This window comes from Gorilla gorilla, chromosome 15, assembly GCF_029281585.2.
Source record: "Gorilla gorilla gorilla isolate KB3781 chromosome 15, NHGRI_mGorGor1-v2.1_pri, whole genome shotgun sequence".
Taxonomy (NCBI): Eukaryota; Metazoa; Chordata; class Mammalia; order Primates; family Hominidae; genus Gorilla; species Gorilla gorilla.
In genome coordinates, this window is record NC_073239.2 from 33,985,667 (window position 1) to 34,005,140 (window position 19,474).

At 45.2% G+C, this 19,474-nt stretch overlaps 1 protein-coding gene across 1 annotated transcript; it reads left to right on the forward strand.

Annotated features, from left to right (window-relative positions):
- The first annotated feature begins 3,870 nt into the window (after window positions 1-3,870).
- On the forward strand, window positions 3,871-11,162 carry OR6J1 (olfactory receptor family 6 subfamily J member 1). The gene is made up of 2 exons (XM_063698340.1): window positions 3,871-4,126; window positions 7,252-11,162. Exon 2 carries the CDS (start codon window positions 7,279-7,281, stop codon window positions 8,305-8,307), a length of 1,029 nt encoding a protein of 342 aa, XP_063554410.1. The 5' UTR covers window positions 3,871-4,126; window positions 7,252-7,278; the 3' UTR covers window positions 8,308-11,162.
- The last annotated feature ends 8,312 nt before the right edge of the window (window positions 11,163-19,474 follow it).

Sequence of the window (19,474 nt, forward strand, 5' to 3'; positions counted from 1 at the left end):
CCTACCTGTGACCCAATCGGATGGGTGGCCAACTCATATGTAGGAACGCTGCAGTTAGGGCTCTGGGTGGGGAACACAATGATTGACTTATCTACCACAATAATATAAAAATAAGAAAGAATAGGCTGGGCGCGGTGGCTCACGCCTGTAATCCCAGCACTTTGGGAGGCTGAGGTGGGCAGATCACGAGGTCAGGAGATCAAGACCATCCTGGCTAACACGGTGAAACCCCGTCTCTACTAAAAATACAAAAAATTAGCCGGGGGTGGTGGCAGGCGCCTGTAGTCCCAGCTACTCCGGAGGCTGAGGCAGGAGAATGGCGTGAACCCGGGAGGCGGAGCTTGCAGTGAGCCGAGATCGCGCCACTGCACTCCAGCCTGGGTGAAAGAGCAAGACTCTGTCTCAAAAAAAAAGAAAGAATAGATCCCGGCATGCAGAAACAACCACAATTAATATTTTAGTTAATATACTTATATTCTTTTATCTATGCATTAATATATGTCTTTAAAAAATGGAATCAGCTGGGTGTGGTGGCTCACACCTGTAATCCCAGCACTTTGGGAGGCAGAGGCGGGTGGATCACTTGAGGTCAGGAGTTTGAGACCAGCCTGGCCAAATGGCTAAACCTCCTCTCTACTAAAAATACAAAAATTAGCTGGGCATGGTGGTGCATGCCTGTGCTCCCAGCAACTCAAGAGTCTGAGGCATGAGAATCACTTGACCCTGGGAGGCAGAGGTTGCAGTGAGCTGAGATGGCACCACTGCACTCCAGCCTGGGTGACAGAATGACACTTGGTCTCAAAAAAAAGAGAGGCTGGGCGCGGTGGCTCACACCTGTAATCCCAGCACTTTGGGAGGCCAAGGTGGGCGCATCATCTGAGGTTGGGAGTTCGAGACCAGTTCTCCAGAGATGGAGAACCCTGTCTCTACTAAAAATACAAAATTAGTCAGGTATGGTGGCACATGCCTGTAATTCCACTACTCAGGAGGCTGAGGCAGAAGAATCACTTGAACCCAGGAGGCAGAGGTTGCGGTGAGCCGTGATCATGCCATTGCACTCCAGCCTGGGCAACAAGAGTTAAACTCTGTCTCAAAAAAAAAAAAAAAAAAAGGATGATGTCATTTATACTATTTTGCAACACTCTCTTTTTACTTCATTATCTATTCTTCTACAATGTTTGTGACTTGAACTAAGGTAATGGGGATGGTGATAAGTGGTTGGATTTGACATATATATAAAGGTAGAGCCAGTGGGATTTGCTAAGGAATTGGGTATGAGATGTGAGAAAAAGAAATTGCTGAAATTGTTAGATACTATTGCCTGTTCATGGGGGTATATGATGTGAGATTGAAATTAGAAGCTTTTTGGACTACAATTCATATATACTGAGCAACTTTTGCTTTTCCAGTTAGGCATTATGGGGATTCAAAAATAATTTTATGAAAAAAATCCCTGTTCCCAAAGAACTTAAAAATCTGCCCAGAGGCTAAATAACCACAGATGAAATGATGAAATATATGGCAATAAAAATGAGTCACACACCACAAAGTGATTAAATTTCAAAACTATAAGGTTGAGAAAAAGATGTCAGACACAAAACAAGACCTATTAGATGATTTCATTTATATGAATTTCCGAAACAGGCAAAACTAATCCATGGTGTTAGAAATCAAGATAATGGTTAGAGCTGGGATGTGGGGAGGGAGCTTGAGAAGGATTTCTGGGGTGCTAGTACCATTCTATTTCTTCACCTGGGTGGTGGTTACATGAATGTGTTCACTTTATTGATAATTCATTGAGCTTATGATTTGTATACTTTTCTGTACATGTGTTATATTTAAATTAAAAAAGGTTAAAAACACTCCATTTCTACACTGTGGATTCCTGATTCCAAGTGCAAGAAAAGGATATCTAAAGAGGGAGAACCTAGCTTAGGCTAGGAAAAGGGACAAGAGTAGGGCCTAGAGACTAGGCGGTGGAGAAGATGGTCCCAATGGTAGGACACTTGGGGCCCGAGTGTGCAGTAAGAAAGTGAGGGCCAGCGTGGGGCACAGTGAATAGAGTGGCTCAACCGAAGTAAAAGATGCACAAGGTGATGTGTAAGACAGGAGCTGAGGCTGGGCGGTAATTCAAGGGAGACTGGGATTAGGGGGTCTTGAGTGCCAGGCTATGCAGTGTGGGACCTTTTGTTTCACATAGTGCAAGGTTACTGAAGCTTTGGCATATTGATCACAGTGTATTAGGATGTTGAAGAGGAGGGCCCTGGGTAAACGGAGTGGTAGGGATGAATGGAACTGTCACAGTGGGGCTGGAGCGGGGGTGGATGGAGGACTGTATGCTGTGAGGCTCTCTGAGATAGGCCTGGGGGTGTTGATCTTGGCTAGTGTTCTGTTCCCAGTTCTTGTTAGTGTAGATGTTTAGGTTTGCATCCTTTCCTAAGTGGGCCTCAGGGGCATCAGACTCAGGCTTGGTGTTCAGGGACAGCTTCGTAATGTGCCCCTGAGGATTGCCCCATGTTTGGATCTTTCTCAGAAAGTGCATGCTCTCAACTGAGCCAATCCCACCCCAACCCTCCCAAGTGGGGTCCAAACATGGGACCGTTCTAGAGTATGCCCCCTTCGGCCCTGACAGTGCAGAGTCTGTTTGCAGCAACGCAAGCCTCAGTGCCCAGCACGGAAGCCTGGGGCAGCTGTGTGGGCAGGATATGCTGGGGGCCAGCCCCCTCTACATTATTTAGGCAAACGTGAGTATTTCTGAATCCTCCCGCTGAACCCCTTCCAGCTTACTGACTCCTCTGTAGAGTGCAGATGGTGGAGGACAGGAAGTAGTTTCTTCATTTCCAGGAATCCTGGGCAACTGAAATTCCCATGTAGAGAAGCATCTTCCCTTTGTCTTCACACTTTGTAGCCAACCAGATATGCTGTCCAAGGAGAGAATAGTTGATTAAGGCAGAAGCATGGGGCTGATGAGATGTATTCCAGAGCCAGAAGGGACAGTATTCTTCCCTCTAGGGTGGGATGATCAATATTTCAGTAGGGACAGGGAAGATAAGGTTTGTTCTTTTCCAGTATTGCAGAATAGGAGGGGTTCTAGAAAATAAAGCAATATGGTGTTTTATGATTTCACACATCATAAGAATTATCATACCTTGGTTCTTCACGATCCTTGGCAATGATCCATCATATGAGTTATCTTATTTTCCATTTTGTGCTTCTCAACCTCATGAGGAAGATGAGGAAAAGAGCATTACCGCTGTTTGTCACATGAGGATTCATTTGCAGATAGTATGAAAACGGAGGCAATTTTTCCAGTCCCAAGAATGGTAAAAGGCACAGGTGGGACTTGAACCCAGACTCTTGGCTTCAAGTCCAGAGTTTTCTCATGCACCAGCTACCCCTCAACAGGATTTGACTATCCTGCAGTAACCCTAGAGGAAGTTTAGTCCTTGGGACGCTTGGCCTGCCAGTCTCTGAAAAAAATATGATGGGGATGGTGGTGGTGGTAGTGCATGTTGGGTTGAGGGGACAGAGGAAGAAGCAGGTTGATGGTTGTTGTCCATCAGGTAACACAGTGTTTCTTTTCCCATTTTCTCTGGAATCAAGAAGCAACCAGAAGACTGGGCTGAGCAGAAGACTGGAGAGGGTGCAGGAAAGATGGTAGCAGGAGAGGGGAACAAAGCACCGTCCAGGAGCTTAGTGGAGAGTGCCCCTTTTCTCTCCCCAACTGGATCAGATTGTGTAGACAGTGTGGGAGGTGCAGCTGGTCAATGCTTAACCGAAGGTGACTTCCTCACACTCTCAGGATTAGGGCCAGAGGATTTGTAGACCTCTCTATGCTGGAATGGATGTCATACCTTGTAACTTCCTCAGCAGTGTAAAACATCCAACAGGTACCTTCCAGCTGTCTACAACACGAGTGCATGCTGGTCGGGCAAGAGGTCACAGCTAGGGCAACAATCCACATGAGTTGGGAAGGGCTCATTTCACCTGTCAAACACTGCTGCTCTCATGCGGAATGCACTGTGGCTTTTTGGTCAAGATAATTACCGTGGAAGATCCTAGGTGGCAGCAAATCCCAGGTGAACAGACTGAGCCGTGGAGGTGGCATAAGGCAACCCTAGCCGAGGTGAGTGCAGACCAATCGTTTGGCATTTGGGGGCTGGCTGGGAGCAGCAGTTCCTGTTATAATCTCAGGTGTGTATCTTTGCCTTCATTAAGCTTCTTAATATTTCTGATGTGAGGAAATGATTTTCCAGTGGGTGCAGTGGCACCTTATGCAAAGATGTATTTTGAGAGTTAAATGAATTAAGTCTTGATCCCTCATCTTACCATTTCCAGATTTGGTGACCAAGTCCAAATTCATCCTCCATACTATTCTTCTAGATTTTACAGACTGTGCATATATCTACATTTAGTAACTGCTGTCTTTCTATGTGTGTGTGTGTGTGTGTGTGTGTGTGTGTGTGTGTGTGTGTGTGTGTGTGTGTGTGTGTTTCTGCCATGCCAGGGGTCAGGGCTTCTTCTTGGGGCTGTGGCCTTTCCTCCTGCTACATTGGTTCTTTAAGATCCTTGGCAATGATCCATGCTATAACATAGATGAACCTTTAAAAATATTATAGTAAGTGGCCTACACCTGTAATCTCAGCACTTTGGGATGCTAAGACAGGAAGATCGCTTGAGCCCAGGAGTTCGAGACCAGACTGGGCAATATGGCAAAACCCCTATCACTACAAAAAATACAAAAATTGGCCGGGCATGGTGGTGTGTGCCTGTAGTCCCAGTTACTTGGGAGTCTGAGGTGGGAGGATCACTTGAGCCTGGGAGGTCGAGGGTGTAGTGAGTTATGATTGCACCACTGCACTCCAGCCTGGGTGACAGAATGAGACCCTGTCTCAAAAAATAAAAAAAGTAAAATTATTTTCTAATTAAAAAAAAATTAGGCTAGGCACGGTGGCTCACGCCTGTAATCCCAGCACTTTGGGAGGCCGAGGTGGATGGATCACTTGAAGTCAGGAGTTCGAGACCAGCCTGGCCAACATGGGGAAACCCTGTCTCTACTAAAAATACAAAAATCTGCTGGGCGTGGTGGCAGACGCCTGTAATCCCAGCTACTTGGGAGGCTGAGGCTGGAGAATCGCTTGAACCGGGGAGGCGGAGGTGGCAGTGACCAGAGATTGCACCATTGCACTCCAGCCTGGGTGACAAGAGTAAAACTCCATCTCAAAAAAAAAAAAAAATTATCCAGGTGTGATGGTGTGCACCTGTAGTCCTAGCTACTTGGGAGGCTGAGGCAGGAGGATCACTTGAGCCCAGGAGTTTGGGGCTGCAGTGAGCTGTCTTCATGCCACTGCACTCCAGCCTCACTGACAGAGCAGGACCCTGTCTCTAAAAAAAATTTAAAAATAAAAATAAAGAAAATATTATAGTGAGTGAAAGAAGCTAGACACAAAGGACCACATATGGTATGATTCATTTATATGAAATGTCCGGAATAGGCAAATCCGCAGTCAGAAAGTAGAAAAATAGTTTCCAGGGAATGGAAGAGGGATCATTAAAATATCCTTAAATCTGCCGGGCATGGTGGCTCGTGCCTGTAATCCCAGCACTTTGGGAGGTCAAGGTGGGAAGATCACGAGGTCAGGAGTTGGAGACCAGCCTGACCAACACGGTGAAACCTCATCTCTACTACAAATACAAAAATTAGCTGGGCATGGTGGCACACGCCTATAATCCCAGCTTACTCAGAAGGCTGAGGCAGGAGAATCGCTTGAACCCTGGAGGTGGAGGTTGCGGTGAGCTGAGCTCGTGCCACTGCACTCCAGCCTGGGTGACAGAGCGAGACTCCATCTCAAAAATATATATATATATATATATATATATATTCTTAAGTTGATTGTGGTGATGGGCACACAGTTTTGTGAATACACTAAAAGCTATTGAATTGTATACTTTAAATGGGTGGAATGTATGGTACTTGAGTTATATATCGATAAAGCTGTTAAGAAAGAAAAGATCCTTGGCAATGCAAATGTCTGGAGACATTTGTGGCATAAATATGTGGCATAAATATGTTCTTCCTGTTTGTGATTTGCCTTTAACTTTATTTGAAGGCTCTTTTAATAAATAGAAATTCTTCATTTTAATGTAGCTTAATTTATTAATATTTTCTTTTCTGTTTAGCACTTTTTTGGGTCTTATTTAGTAGGTTCTTTTCTACTCTGAGGCCAAAAACAACATTCTTCTATCTTTTCTTCTAAAAGTTTTGATCTTTACACAAAAGTTTTTTGTCCATCTGGAGTGGATGTTAGTGTCTGATATGAGATTGGGAATCAATTTTACTTTTTCCCCTGTGGACAAGCAGCAGTACCAGCTTCTTTCACTTCTGACACACATCACTGTTCCACATCTGTGTGGGTCTGTTTCTTGGCTCTGTATTTTGTTCCATTGGTCATTTTTATGTATATTTGTGCCAATGCCATCTTGCCTTAATCATTCCAATTTTATAAGTCTCAATATCTGCCAATGCAAGCCCCTTCCCTGACTTTCTTCTTCAGCAATGTCTTCTTGGCTACTCTAGGACCTTTGCTAATTTACATCTCTCCCCCAAAATGGCATCACAATGTCATTACAAGTTTGTAACTTGCTTTAAAAACACTTTTAAAACCTAATAATAATAAATACTTAAATAATGCTTAAAATAATGCTTTAAAACTTAATAATACATTTTGAATGTTTTGTCATTTATATGTTACTGTAAAATATAATTTTTAATGGCTACATAATGTGTTATTTCTTAAAGGTACTGTAATTTGTTTATTTCATCTCCCATTTCTGGATATTAAAGTTGTTGCCAAATTTTCATTATTGTAAAAAATTCTGTGGTGAATATTCTTGTGGCAAAATCTTTTTAACATATCCATGACTACTTCCTCAGGATGGAAGTACAATTTCCGAATCTAAGAATTTGCTTAATTTTAAGGTTTTTGATACACATCGCTAAATTATCTTTTAGAAAGTTTATATGAACTATATGACAGCGTAGGTCTCAGGACACCCTTGCTGATAGTGTACATTATTATTTTCAAAAACCTTGTCCATTTTGATAGGCAAATAATTGAAAGCCAAGCTAAACTTGGATTACACGTCTAGCTGGCAGTCATCATGTTCTATGTTCATATTTTTCTAGTGAGCAGCCATGGGGTTTCATCCACTGAACACTCTCTTAAGTGTTATCTCCCTTTGTTCTGTTAGAAGAATTGAGCCAGGCCCACCAGGCCCATGGGTAACTGGACTGCAGCGGTGACTGAGTTTGTTCTGCTGGGGTTTTCCCTGAGCAGGGAGGTGGAGCTGCTGCTCCTGGTGATCCTGCTGCCCACGTTCCTGCTGACTCTTCTGCGGAACCTGCTCATCATCTCCACTGTGCTGTCCTGCTCCCGCCTCCACACCCCCATGTACTTCTTCTTGTGCAACCTCTCTATCCTGGACATCCTCTTCACCTCAGTCATCTCTCCAAAAGTGTTGGCCAACTTAGGATCTAGGGATAAAACCATCTCCTTTGCCGGATGTATCACCCAGTGCTATTTCTACTTTTTCTTGGGCACAGTTGAGATCCTCCTGCTGACGGTCATGTCCTATGACCGCTATGCCGCCATCTGCTGCCCCCTGCGGTACACCACCATCAAGAGACCTTCTGTCTGCATTGGGACCATTGTGTTCTCTCGGGTGGGAGGCTTCCTGTCTGTGCTCTTTCCAACCATCCTCATCTCCCAGCTGCCCTTCTGTGGCTCCAATATCATTAACCACTTCTTCTGTGACAGTGGACCCTTGCTGGCCCTGGCCTGTGCAGATACCTCTGCCATCGAGCTGATGGATTTTATGCTTTCTTCCGTGGTCATCCTCTGCTGCATAGTCCTCGTGGCCTATTCCTATATGTACATCATCTTGACCATAGTGCGCATTCCTTCTGCAAGTGGAAGGAAGAAGGCCTTTAATACCTGTGCTTCCCACCTGACCATAGTCATCATTTCTAGTGGCATCACTGTGTTTATCTATGTGACTCCCTCCCAGAAAGAATATCTGGAGATCAACAAGATCCCTTCGGTTCTGAGCAGTGTGGTGACTCCATTCCTCAACCCCTTTATATATACTCTGAGGAATGACACAGTACAGGGAGTCCTCAGGGATGTGTGGGTCAGGGTTCGAGGAGTTTTCGAAAAGAGGATGAGGGCAGTGCTGAGAAGCAGATTATCCTCCAACAAAGACCACCAAGGAAGGGCTTGCTCTTATCCACCATGTATCTATTTGTAAAGCTCCAGTGTTAGAAAGAGAGGAGCTGCCTTAGTGAAAGAGTGAGCTAGCTAAGGAATTCTGAATAGTCTATAGTGGAAAGACTGACTGTGGAGACAGAGACTTGAACTGTGGCCTGGGTTTTCACTTTAATCTGTGACCGCAGCTGTGTCACCAGCCATTCTGACTCTCAGTACTCTCAGCTGAAGTGCAACAGGGCTGGACTTGATGATCTCTAAGCCCCATCCACACTGAATATTGTAAGAATGGAAGGGCCATGCAGCCTATTTCCTCCTAAAGTCCTAACATGTTTGGCCCCATTTCTTTATGGATCCCAAACACAACTGTTCTATCAGCTTGACACGAAGTCCTTCCTGAACTTCTCTGCACGGACCCTCTTTCTTTCCATCCTCTGCAGGATCTTTTTAGAAATAACCTTCATTATTCTCTAATCCACTATCATATCCTGTAATCCATTTTTTTGGGCATTTGCAATGATTGTGTTGGGTGTATGTCATCTGTGTTATTTAATAATATTGCTTTCTGTAATAGAACATGTTCATAATATCCAATATGCTCATGTCCTCATGTAAGACATGGCCCTGTTCCCCTAGCCACTAATGATTGATCCATGGATGGATAATCTGACTGAAGGCATAACCCATCACCTGCAGGGACACTTGCACACCTAAGAGACTGGCCAGTGACCTGTGACCTGTGTGGCTTGGCTGGACCAGAGGAGCTGTGCAAACAGATACCACTTTTTTGAGAAATTGAAGCAAAAAACACAGAGATTATTCCACACAAGTGCGATGCTTCCCCTGGAAGCAGAAATAGGCTTGGTGGCTGGAGTGGCCACTTTGGGTGCCAGGTGCAAGCTGATGAATAATTAGAGGAAACCAGTCTGCCCCTCAGAGAGAATGCAGTTGATGTATAGAGAAAAACAGAGAAGAGACAGATGACAGCCCACTCACAACACAAAGGCACAACACAAAAAGCCCTCTTCTCTCATGACTTCCTAGGCCTGGAGCTGGTAGAGTTTTGATTCCTATTCCTGGATTTGATGTGTTTTACCTGTACCTGTAAATCAAATCCCTTTTTATTGAGCTATCTTGAGAAGGTCTTGGATTCTTGTGACCAAAAAGCAGCTTGACTACAAAGTTCATTATCTCTCCACAAGGCATAGCTTCTCCCCTTTTCTGGCTCCATACACCTGGAAAGAATCTGTTTTGTTTTTGTTTTGAGACGGAGTCTCGCTCTGTCGCCCAGGATGGAGTGCAGTGGTGCAATCTCAGCTCACTGCAACCTCCGCCTCCTGGGTTCAAGTGATTCTCCTGCCTCAGCCTCCTGAGTAGCTGGGACCACAGGCACGTGCCACCATGCCTAGCTAATTTTTGTATTTTTAGTAGAGATGGGGTTTCACTGTGTTAGCCAGGATGGTCTCGATCTCCTGAACTCGTGATCTGCCCACATTGGCCTCCCAAAGCGCTGGGATTAGAGGCATGAGCCACTGTGCCTAGCCAAGAATCTGTTTTTAACTGCACACCTAGTCTGAATTCTTGGTGCCCAAACACTGTCTGGGATGCTTACTTGGCCCCACTCTGGGCCTGTGGTTCAGCTCAGTGCAAACCAGCTTTTCAATGTCATCAGAATCTCTGAGGTTTAATTTCTTGTCTTGCTTGGCCGCCAGTGCTGCAGCATCCACTTTGCTAAATTAACCCCTGTGCTCTGCGTGGAACTGGTCAGAAGGACACATGCATACCTAAGGAACTGCTGCAGAGTTCTGTGGACATAAATGAAGACCACTTAAATGAGCACAGATGCCACTTATTCAGAGCTAGCTATATCAGGGGAGTCAGCCACCATCACTTGCATTTGGCAGAGAGTCAAAGGCAGGCAGGGGAGTGGAAAGCTTCACAGTAGAAAAAAAGGGAAAGGCCCGAGTATCCCCTGACTGGAGGATTTTGGTGTGGGGAAGCTGGAGGTGAGCTAACTAGTGTTGCGGGAAGTCAGGGACCCCAAATGGAGGGACCGGCTGAAGCCATGGCAGAAGAATGTGGATTGTGAAGATTTCATGGACACTTATCACTTCCCCAATCAATACCCTTGTGATTTCCTATGCCTGTCTTTAATCTCTTAATCCTGTCAGCTGAGGAAGATGTATGTCACCTCAGGACCATGTGATGATTGCGTTAACTGCACAAATTGTAGAGCATGTGTGTTTGAACAAATATGAAATCTGGGCACCTTGAAAAAAGAACAGGATAACAGCAATGTTCAGGGAATAAGAGAGATAACCTTAAACTCTGACCGCCAGTGAGCCGGGTGGAACAGGGCCATATTTCTCTTCTTTCAAAAGCAAATGGGAGAAATATCACTGAATTCTTTTTCTCAACAAGGAACATCCCTGGGAAAGAGAGTACGTGCCTGGGGGTGTAGGCCTATAGACGGCCCCCTGGGTGTGCCCATCTTTTATGGTCTGTAAACTGTAGGGGTGAAATAGACCCCAGTCTCGCATAGCACTCCCAGGCTTATTAGGAAGAGGAAATTCCCACCTAATAAATTTTGGTCAGATCAGTTGCTCTCAAAACCCTGTCTCCTGATAAGATGTTATCAATGACAATGGTGCCCGAAACTTCATTAGCAATTTTAATTTCACCCGGTCCTGTGGTCCTGTGATCTCGCCCTGCCTCCATTTGCCTTGTGATATTCTATTACCTTGTGAAGTACGTGACCTCTGTGACCCACACCTATTCGTACATTCCCTCCCCTTTTGAAAGTCCCTAATAAAAACTTGCTGGTTTTTGCGGCTTGTGGGGCATCACGGAACCTACCGACATGTGATGTCTCCCCCGGATGCCCAGCTTTAAAATTTCTGTCTTTTGTACTCTGTCCCTTTATTTCTCAAACCGGCCGACGCTTAGGGAAAATAGAAAAGAACCTACGTGACTAATGGGGCAGGTTCCCCGATAAACTAGAAGCAGGACATCTCAGGGGATTGGTTTGGGAAGCATATTTGACTTTCTGTGATTGGTCTTGAGTTTGAAAGAAGTGTGGAAGGGGAGGGGGGCTTCAGAAAACAGGAAAGTGGGCAGTCACGAACAAGTCTTGGCCATTCTGGGCCAAGTGCTTCAGAGGTTTGGTTGTGGTTTGGCTTCCCTTGAGGGTCCCTTCGGAGTTTCTGAGTCAGTGTTCTGTTGTTATATATGGTCTGGCTGTTGTCCACTTTTATATTCAGTCTATCAGTTCTTACAACCTTGAAATTTCATATAACATTTTTAAGTCTAAGCAGAAGGACAATCCTCCCAAAGTGGAAAACCAGATCCCATGAGAACAGATGATGAAAGGTGAGCTCAGGTAAACGGAGCGTTGTTGGGGATTTGCAGGCCAGGAATGGGAGGTGTAGAAACTGAGGATGTCTTGCATGTGCCAAAGACTCTGCTTCTTTGAGTGGACCCGAAGCCCCAAGATTTAGACTCTTTGGCTAGTAGGGCTTGTGAGGACACCTTGTGCCTCTAGAGGAAGCCCACTGTTACTGTACATCTGGCAAAGCAGTTAGACTGTGAGGCTCAGTCTTCTATGGAGATTTCTGTGAGTCTCCAGGATCAGATTAGTGGAGAGGAAGAAGCTAGACCTCTGTGATTCCCTGTGTAAGACTCTGAGATGGCCTCAGAACCCATGCTCTTTCTACCAGAAGTGTTTCACTTAAAACATTTGAGAACTCATAGACTGTCTCAGAAGTCTTTCAAACCACTGACCAAAAGCTTCTAAGCTTGGATTTAAAACCAGCAACATACGTCCAAGTTTCCACTGGTGAACCCTTAGCCTAGCAGTTCCATTCTCAGCCCACAGCAAACACTTCCTTCTTATAGACCTTTTCATGCTTTGTGGGGTTGATGTGTTTGTTTGTCTGTCTTTGTTAGGGGTGCCAAATATTTGAGTCTCACAGCACCAAATATGTTAGCAGTGGAAGGCATCCAAGCTACCAGAGGCGAATCCATACAGGTCTGCAGCAACCTCAATCCTTGTCTCCTCAGAAGAAAGAATTTGACTGAGGGGCATAAGATGGAAAAAGAGACCATGGGAAGTTTCAGAGCAGGGGTGGAAGTTTATTTAAAAAGGCTTTAGAACAGCAAAGAAAGGAAAGTACGCTTGGAAGAGACCCAAGTGGGCACCGAGGTAAAGTGCAGTGTTTAACCTTGATCCTAGGACTCTATAGGCTGGCCCCTTTCCCATGATTCTTCCCTTAGGGTGTGCTGCCTGCACGTGCAGTGCCCCCCTTACCCATGGGAAGTGAGCACACACATTGTGTTTAGGAAGTTGTACCCATGCCCAACTGAGACTTTCTTCCCTTTTCCGGTGGAGTGCCCCTGGAAGGTCATACTCCGCCATTTTGTCTCTTAATGTGCATGCCCAAAAAGTTGCTTCTTCCTGGCATCTGTATTCAATTAACACTTCAGTGCAACAGGTGTGTACCCTCAGGATAATGGCCTCTCCCTGGCTGCCAATTTATCACTTTTAGAGAGGCAATGTGACAAATCCCGAACCATCACCTGACATTCCTAGTTGGTGGAGGATAGCCCTCTCCTGCCCCACTCGTGCCTGACTACCTGTAACATCTTCCCCAAGAAATAGCAAATCCCTTTCAGTGCAGAAGATTGGTTGATATTAATTTGGGGGTCTCCTACCCTTTCTCCCAGAAACCTACATCAGTGTTTCACATACCAGACATGCTCAGTAAGTATTTACTAAATAAAGTGAAAATATGTGCAGTTTAGCAAAAGTCCTTTTTGAAAATGTAAATTTTAGCTTGGATTTGGGTTGGGGTATTCCCACTAAATAAAGCAGTCCAGCCCCTTAGAAAGGAGGAAGAAGCCTGCAGGCACTAGGAGGACCCCCTGAGGGGCAGTGAGCATCAGGAAATGGTAATGGGTTCAGATACAGGGAAAGGGGCATGAGGGAAAAGTTCATCTGCTTGCACACTTTGCCTTAGCTGTCTATACTTGCTCCCACTTCTACACTCATTCTAGTTCCACGACCAAGTGGGAGGTAGCTTCTGCTGTAAACTCCTTAGAAAACAGAGCCTTAGAGATGGCCAGTGGTCCAGTCCCAGAAAGTCTGGGGATTGGGGGAGCATGTCAAAGTGTCACAGACCTCTCTAGTCTATGACATGATTTTTATTCTTTAATATATCTGTGGCATCCACAGCCTGCATCTGCCTGTGGCCTCCATTTACTCTCCCAGTAGCTCCAGAGAGTTTCTCCAGGATGCAGCTGGCAGAACCTAGGGAGCCGGGGGTGGCCTTGGCTTCTGAAGGTGTACAAAGGGGTCTGACACTCTGTAGCTGTGGGAAATAGAATTAAAAACAACATCTATTCCCAGCCCAGAAAACTGCCCCACAAAGGTTGTGCACATGTACCCTAAAACTTAAAGTATAATAATAATAAAAAAAGAAAACAAATAAAAGTTTTATTATTGAATAAGCATTAAACCAGAATATAATGCTCATCACAGGCAATTTTCTAAAAAGATTGCAAAGACGGAAAGAAATTTCACCCTTTTATAAAGACATATTAATAAAATTAATTCCATACATTTTCTCAAGATAAACAACAACTAGTCCTCAAGTAAAAGGACTTGACAACCCCACTTGTCCCACACAGTTTGTCCTCAGTTCACCTGGTAATTGGGGTGAATCATCTGTTCTATCTAATTGGCTTTATGACAAGCAAAAATAAACTTTACATATCTTTATAACAGGAGGTAGTTTAGGAGCAAGAGGTTCCTCCCCTCCCACCAGGACTGGGACATACAGGTGCTATCTTCCTTGATGATTTCAAAGAGATATTTCCCAGGTCCTTAAGAAAGACATTCCTGGGTTGTAATGCTGTTCAGAGGATTAGTTAACATTTAAAAAGCTTTATTTATAGTTCAGAGACAGAGAAAGAACTCATATATTTTTTGAGGTAAATATGTAAGGAAAGGGAAGAGGGAGAAGTTTCTTCCTTTATTTTCAGCAGAGAGAAACAAGCCACTTATTTTGAATTTGCACTTGCCATTACACAGCCCTGAGGCTTGGAGGAGGGGCAGGAGACATTCTGCCAATGCTCTTTGCGTCCGCCTGCTTTGCCAATTTTGGTGTATGTTTGTTCAGGATCCCTACAAAACAAGGTGAGCAGACCTGATTCCCTTCTGAGGGGGCCTCATTCCCGAAACTGATATCATAGGTCTAAACCAAAGTTAGAATCAATTTTGGAAAACTTTTTTGTTTTTAATATTTTTAATTATGAAAATCCACATTCACTGTAAAATTTTAGCCAGTACAGAAGTGTATAAAGTAAAACATGAAAAGTCCTGCCAGCCAATTCCGTTCTGTAGCAGTCAACATTGTTAGTTAAACATATATATATATATTTTTTTTTTTTTTTTTTTTTTGAGACGGAGTCTCGCTCGGTCGCCCAGGCTGGAGTGCAGTGGCATGATCTCGGCTCACTGCAATCTCCGCCTCCTGGGTTCAAGTAATTCTCCTGTCTCAGCCTTGTGAGTAGCTGGGATTATAGGTGTGAGCCACCTTGCCCAGCCTAGTATGCTTATAATATATATGTATATATTCATTCATATTCACACATATAACTTTTGTTTTACAAAAAAGAAAGCATTATATGAATTGTCTGCAACTTGATTTTTAAAATCTTCCCATGTCAATACTGTCAACAGAAAGAGTCAAACTGTAGAATAATTGAAGAGATTTATTCTGAGCCAAATGTGAGTGACCACGGCCTGTGACACAGCCCCAGGAGATCCTGATGACATATGCCCAAGGTGGTCGGGCTACAGCTTGTTTTTATACATTTTAGGGAGACATAAGACATCAACCAGTACATGTAAGATGTGCCTTGGTTTGATCTGGAAAGGCGGGACAACTCAAAGCAGGGAGGCGGTTGAGGGTGGAGGCATTGAGGAGGGTGGGGACGAAGAAGGGCTTCCGTGTCAAAGGTGAATTCAAAGATTTTCTGATTAGCAATTGGCCGAGAGTTTATCTAAAGCCCTGGAATTAATAAAAGGGAGTGTCTGGGTTCAGATGGGTTGTGGAGACTGAGGTTCTTATTATGCAGATGAAGTCTTCAGGTAGCAGGCTTCAGAGAGAACATCAGACTTAAAGAGACAGCTTTGCAGGGCCATTTCAAAATATGTCAAAGCAATATATTTTGGAGCAAAATACTCGGTTTCTTTCAGGGCCTGCTGTCTTGGTCTGCATATTGTTATCTTATTGCTACCAAGAATCTGTGCTGTCTGTCTTAAGGTATAAGACTGTTTTAATGTTAATGCTGGTCAGCTGTGCCTGAATTCCAACGGGAGGAAGGTTTAAGGAGGCATGTCTGACCACCCATTCTCATCATGGCCTGAACTAGTGTTTCAAGTTTACTTTAGAATGCCCTTGGTCGAGAGGAGGGGCCCATTTAGTTGGTTCGGGGTGCTTAGAATTTTATTTTTGGCTTACAGTACCCATAAAATTCCATAATTCATTTTTAGATGTCACATGTATAACCAATGAACACACATTTCTTCTATTTTGTTACTGGTGCTGAATTTTTTTGGCATAAATTCCTGCTATTAGGACTTATGGCTAATAGTGTATGACCAATTTAAATTTCAGTAATTATTTTGATAAATTCTGCCAAGTTGCCTCCAAAAATGTGGTAACAATTTCCTCTCCCACCAACATTGTATAAAAAATCCAACTTCTTCACTTTTTGCCATTACTAGCTATTGTCAATCTTTAAAATTTTTGTCAACCTGCATGTAAAAAATAGTATCTTATTGTTATGTATTTCTTCTATTGCTAGTGAGGTTGAGTATCTTCTCATATGTTCATTGGTCTTTTTTTTTTTTTTTTTCAGACAGAGTTTTGCTCTTGTCACCCAGGCTGGAGTACAATGGCAGGATCTCAGCTCACTGCAACCTCTGCCTCCCCGGTTCAAGCAATTCTTCCGCCTTAGCCACCCGAGTAGCTGGGATTACAGGTGTGAACCACCATGCTTGGCTAATTTTTGTATTTTTAGTAGAGACAGGGTTTCTCCATGTTGGCCAGGCTGGTCTTGAACTCCTGACCTCAGGTGATCCACCCCTTGGCCTCTCAAAGTGCTGGGATTACAGGCATGAGCCAACGCACCTGGCCTCTTTTTTTTTTTTTTTTGAGATGGAGTTTTGCTCTTGTCATCCAGGCTGGAATGCAATGGCATGATCTCGGCTCACTGCAACCTCTGCATCCCGGGTTCAAGCGATTCTTCTACCTCAGTTTCCCAAGTAGCTGGGATTACAGGAACCTGCTACCACACCCGGCTAATTTTTGTATTTTTAGTAGAGACGAGGTTTCACCATGTTGGCCAGGCTGGTCTCGAACTCCTGACCTCAGGTGATCCACCCACCTTGGCCTCCCAAAGTGCTGGGATTACAGGCATGAGCCACTGGTTCCGGCTTCATTGGTCATTTGTACACTTTATCAGAGCCCAAAGGCCGAGAAGCGATCATTCATTGGTCATTTGCATAACTTCTTCTGTAAATTACTTATTCATATTTCTTGCCATGTACACAAAAATAAAACATTTATTTTTCTGCTGGGTTGCTTTTCCTTTTCTGATCACTTGTTATATTCTCATTGCTTATCAAAAAGCTTTATTTTGCCGGGCGTGGTGGCTCATGTCTGTAATCCCAGCACTTTGGGAGGCCGAGGAGGGTGGATTGCCTGAGGTCAGGAGTTCGAGACCAGCGCCAACATGGCAAAACCCTGTCTCTACTAAAAATACAAAAAAATTAGCCATGCAGGGTCATGTGTGCCTGTAATCCCAGCTACTCAAGAGGCTGAGGCAAGATAATTGCTTGAACCTAGGAGGTGGAGATTGCACTGAGCCGAGAGCGCGCCACTGCACTCCAGCCTGGGTGACAGAGTGAGACTCTGTCTCAAAAAAAAAAAAAAGCTTCATTTTGCAAACCCTTCAATCCTGCAATCTTACCTCAAGGAAGGAAATAATTGGTCAAATATGCAAATATGTACGTACAAGGGACTTAGCACACGTTGTTTATAACATACAAATATTTGGAAGCAATTTAAAATCCAAGAATAGAGAAGCAGATAAATGAATTACAGTAAATCCAGACAGTGGGAGAAGATGCAACAATTAAAAATGATGATATATTTCTATGGATTCTATATTTATTGGTATAGAAAGAGATTTATAACAATAAAGTTAAAAATTTTAATAAAGCACTTTGTTAGTATGCTCTCATTCTAGTAAATATACATTTATGTATATAGTAACATATATATCATCTGAAAGAATATATTCCAATGTATTTAACATGGTTATTTGTGGGTAGTATAATTATAGATTTTTTAAAAAGTGTTTTTAATTTTGTCCTGTTTTTGTACAATTAAAAATTTTTGTTTACATTTTAAAAAAGGAAAAATGTTCTCAGAATTGAACCCAACACTCAAATCAGGTTACAGTGAAACCATTGAGTCCCCCAATCAATGCAGGGAATGCGACCTAGCTTTCCATTAGCTTCTGGGGCAGCTTCATTCCTTTACTGCCATAAACAGAGCTTCTAGCCCACTAAAACCTTCACATCGGTTTAATCTTTTCACATTAACTGCCATTGCTTTACTAGTTTGGTTCATTTTTTTCTATCTTTTTTTTTTTTTGGGGGAGACATGGTCTGACTGTGTTGCCCAGGCTGTGGTGCAGTGGCTATTCACAGGCACAGGCACAATCGCAGAGCACTGCAGCCTTGAACTCTTGGGCTCAAGGAATCCTCCTGCTTCCGCCTGCCAAGTAGCCGGGACTGAAAATGCACTCCACCATGCTGGGCGAGGTTCTTTTTCTTTCTTTTTTTGTAGAGATGGTCTTACTCTGCTGCTCAGACTGGAGTGCAGTGGCACTCCATAGCTTCATAGCTCACTGCAGCCTTGAACTTCTGGGCTCAAGCAATCCTTCTGCCTCAGCCTCCTGAGTAGCTAGGACTACAGTCACTTGCCACCATGCCCAGCTAATTAAATTTTTTATTTTTAGCTATGGAGTCTTGCCATATTGCCCAGGCTGGTCTTGAACTCCTGGGCTCAAGTGATCCCTCCTGCCTCAGTCCCCTAAAGTGCTGGGATTACAGGCGTGAGCCACCACACTCGGCCGAGGTTCATTTTTTTCATGTGAAAGACTTGACATTCGCCCCCTCTCCCTCTCCCTCTCCCTCTCCCTCCCTCTCCCTCTCCCTCTCCCTCTCTCTCTCGCTCTCCCCACGGTCTCCCTCTCCCGCTCTTTCCACGGTCTCCCTCTGATGCTGAACCGAAGCTGGACGGTACTGCTGCCATCTCAGCTCACTGCAACCTCCCTGCCTGATTCTCCTGCCTCAGCCTGCCGAGTGCCTGCGATTGCAGGCGCGCGCCGCCACGCCTGACTGGTTTTCGTATTTTTTTGGTGGAGACGGGGTTTTGCTGTGTTGGCCGGGCTGGTCTCCAGCTCCTAACCGCGAGTGATCGGCCAGCCTCGGCCTCCCGAGGTGCCAGGATTGCAGACGGAGTCTCGTTCACTCGGTGCTCAGTGGTGCCCAGGCTGGAGTGCAGTGGCGTGATCTCGGCCCGCTACAACCACCTCCCAGCCGCCTGCCTTGGCCTCCCAAAGTGCCGAGATTGCAGCCTCTGCCCGGCTGCCGCCCCGTCTGGGAAGTGAGGAGCGTCTCCGCCCGGCCGCCCATCGTCCGGGATGTGAGGAGCCCCTCTGCCTGGCTGCCCAGTCTGGAAAGTGAGGAGCGTCTCTGCCCGGCCGCCATCCCATCTGGGAAGTGAGGAGCGTCTCTGCCCGGCTGCCCTCACATCTGGGAAGTGAGGAGCGTCTCTGCCCGGCCGCCCCGTCTGAGAAGTGAGGAGACCCTCTGCCTGGCAACCGCCCCATCTGAGAAGTGAGGAGCCCCTCCGCCCGGCAGCCGCCCCGCCCGAGAAGTGAGGAGCCCCTCCGCCCAGCAGCCACCCCGTCTGGGAAGTGATGAGCGTCTCCGCCCGGCAGCCACCTCGTCCGGGAGGGAGGTGGGGGGGTCAGCCCCCCCCCACCCCGGCCAGCCGCTCCGTCCGGGAGGGAGGTGGGGGGGTCAGCCCCCCGCCCGGCCAGCCGCCCCGTCCGGGAGGGAGGTGGGGGGG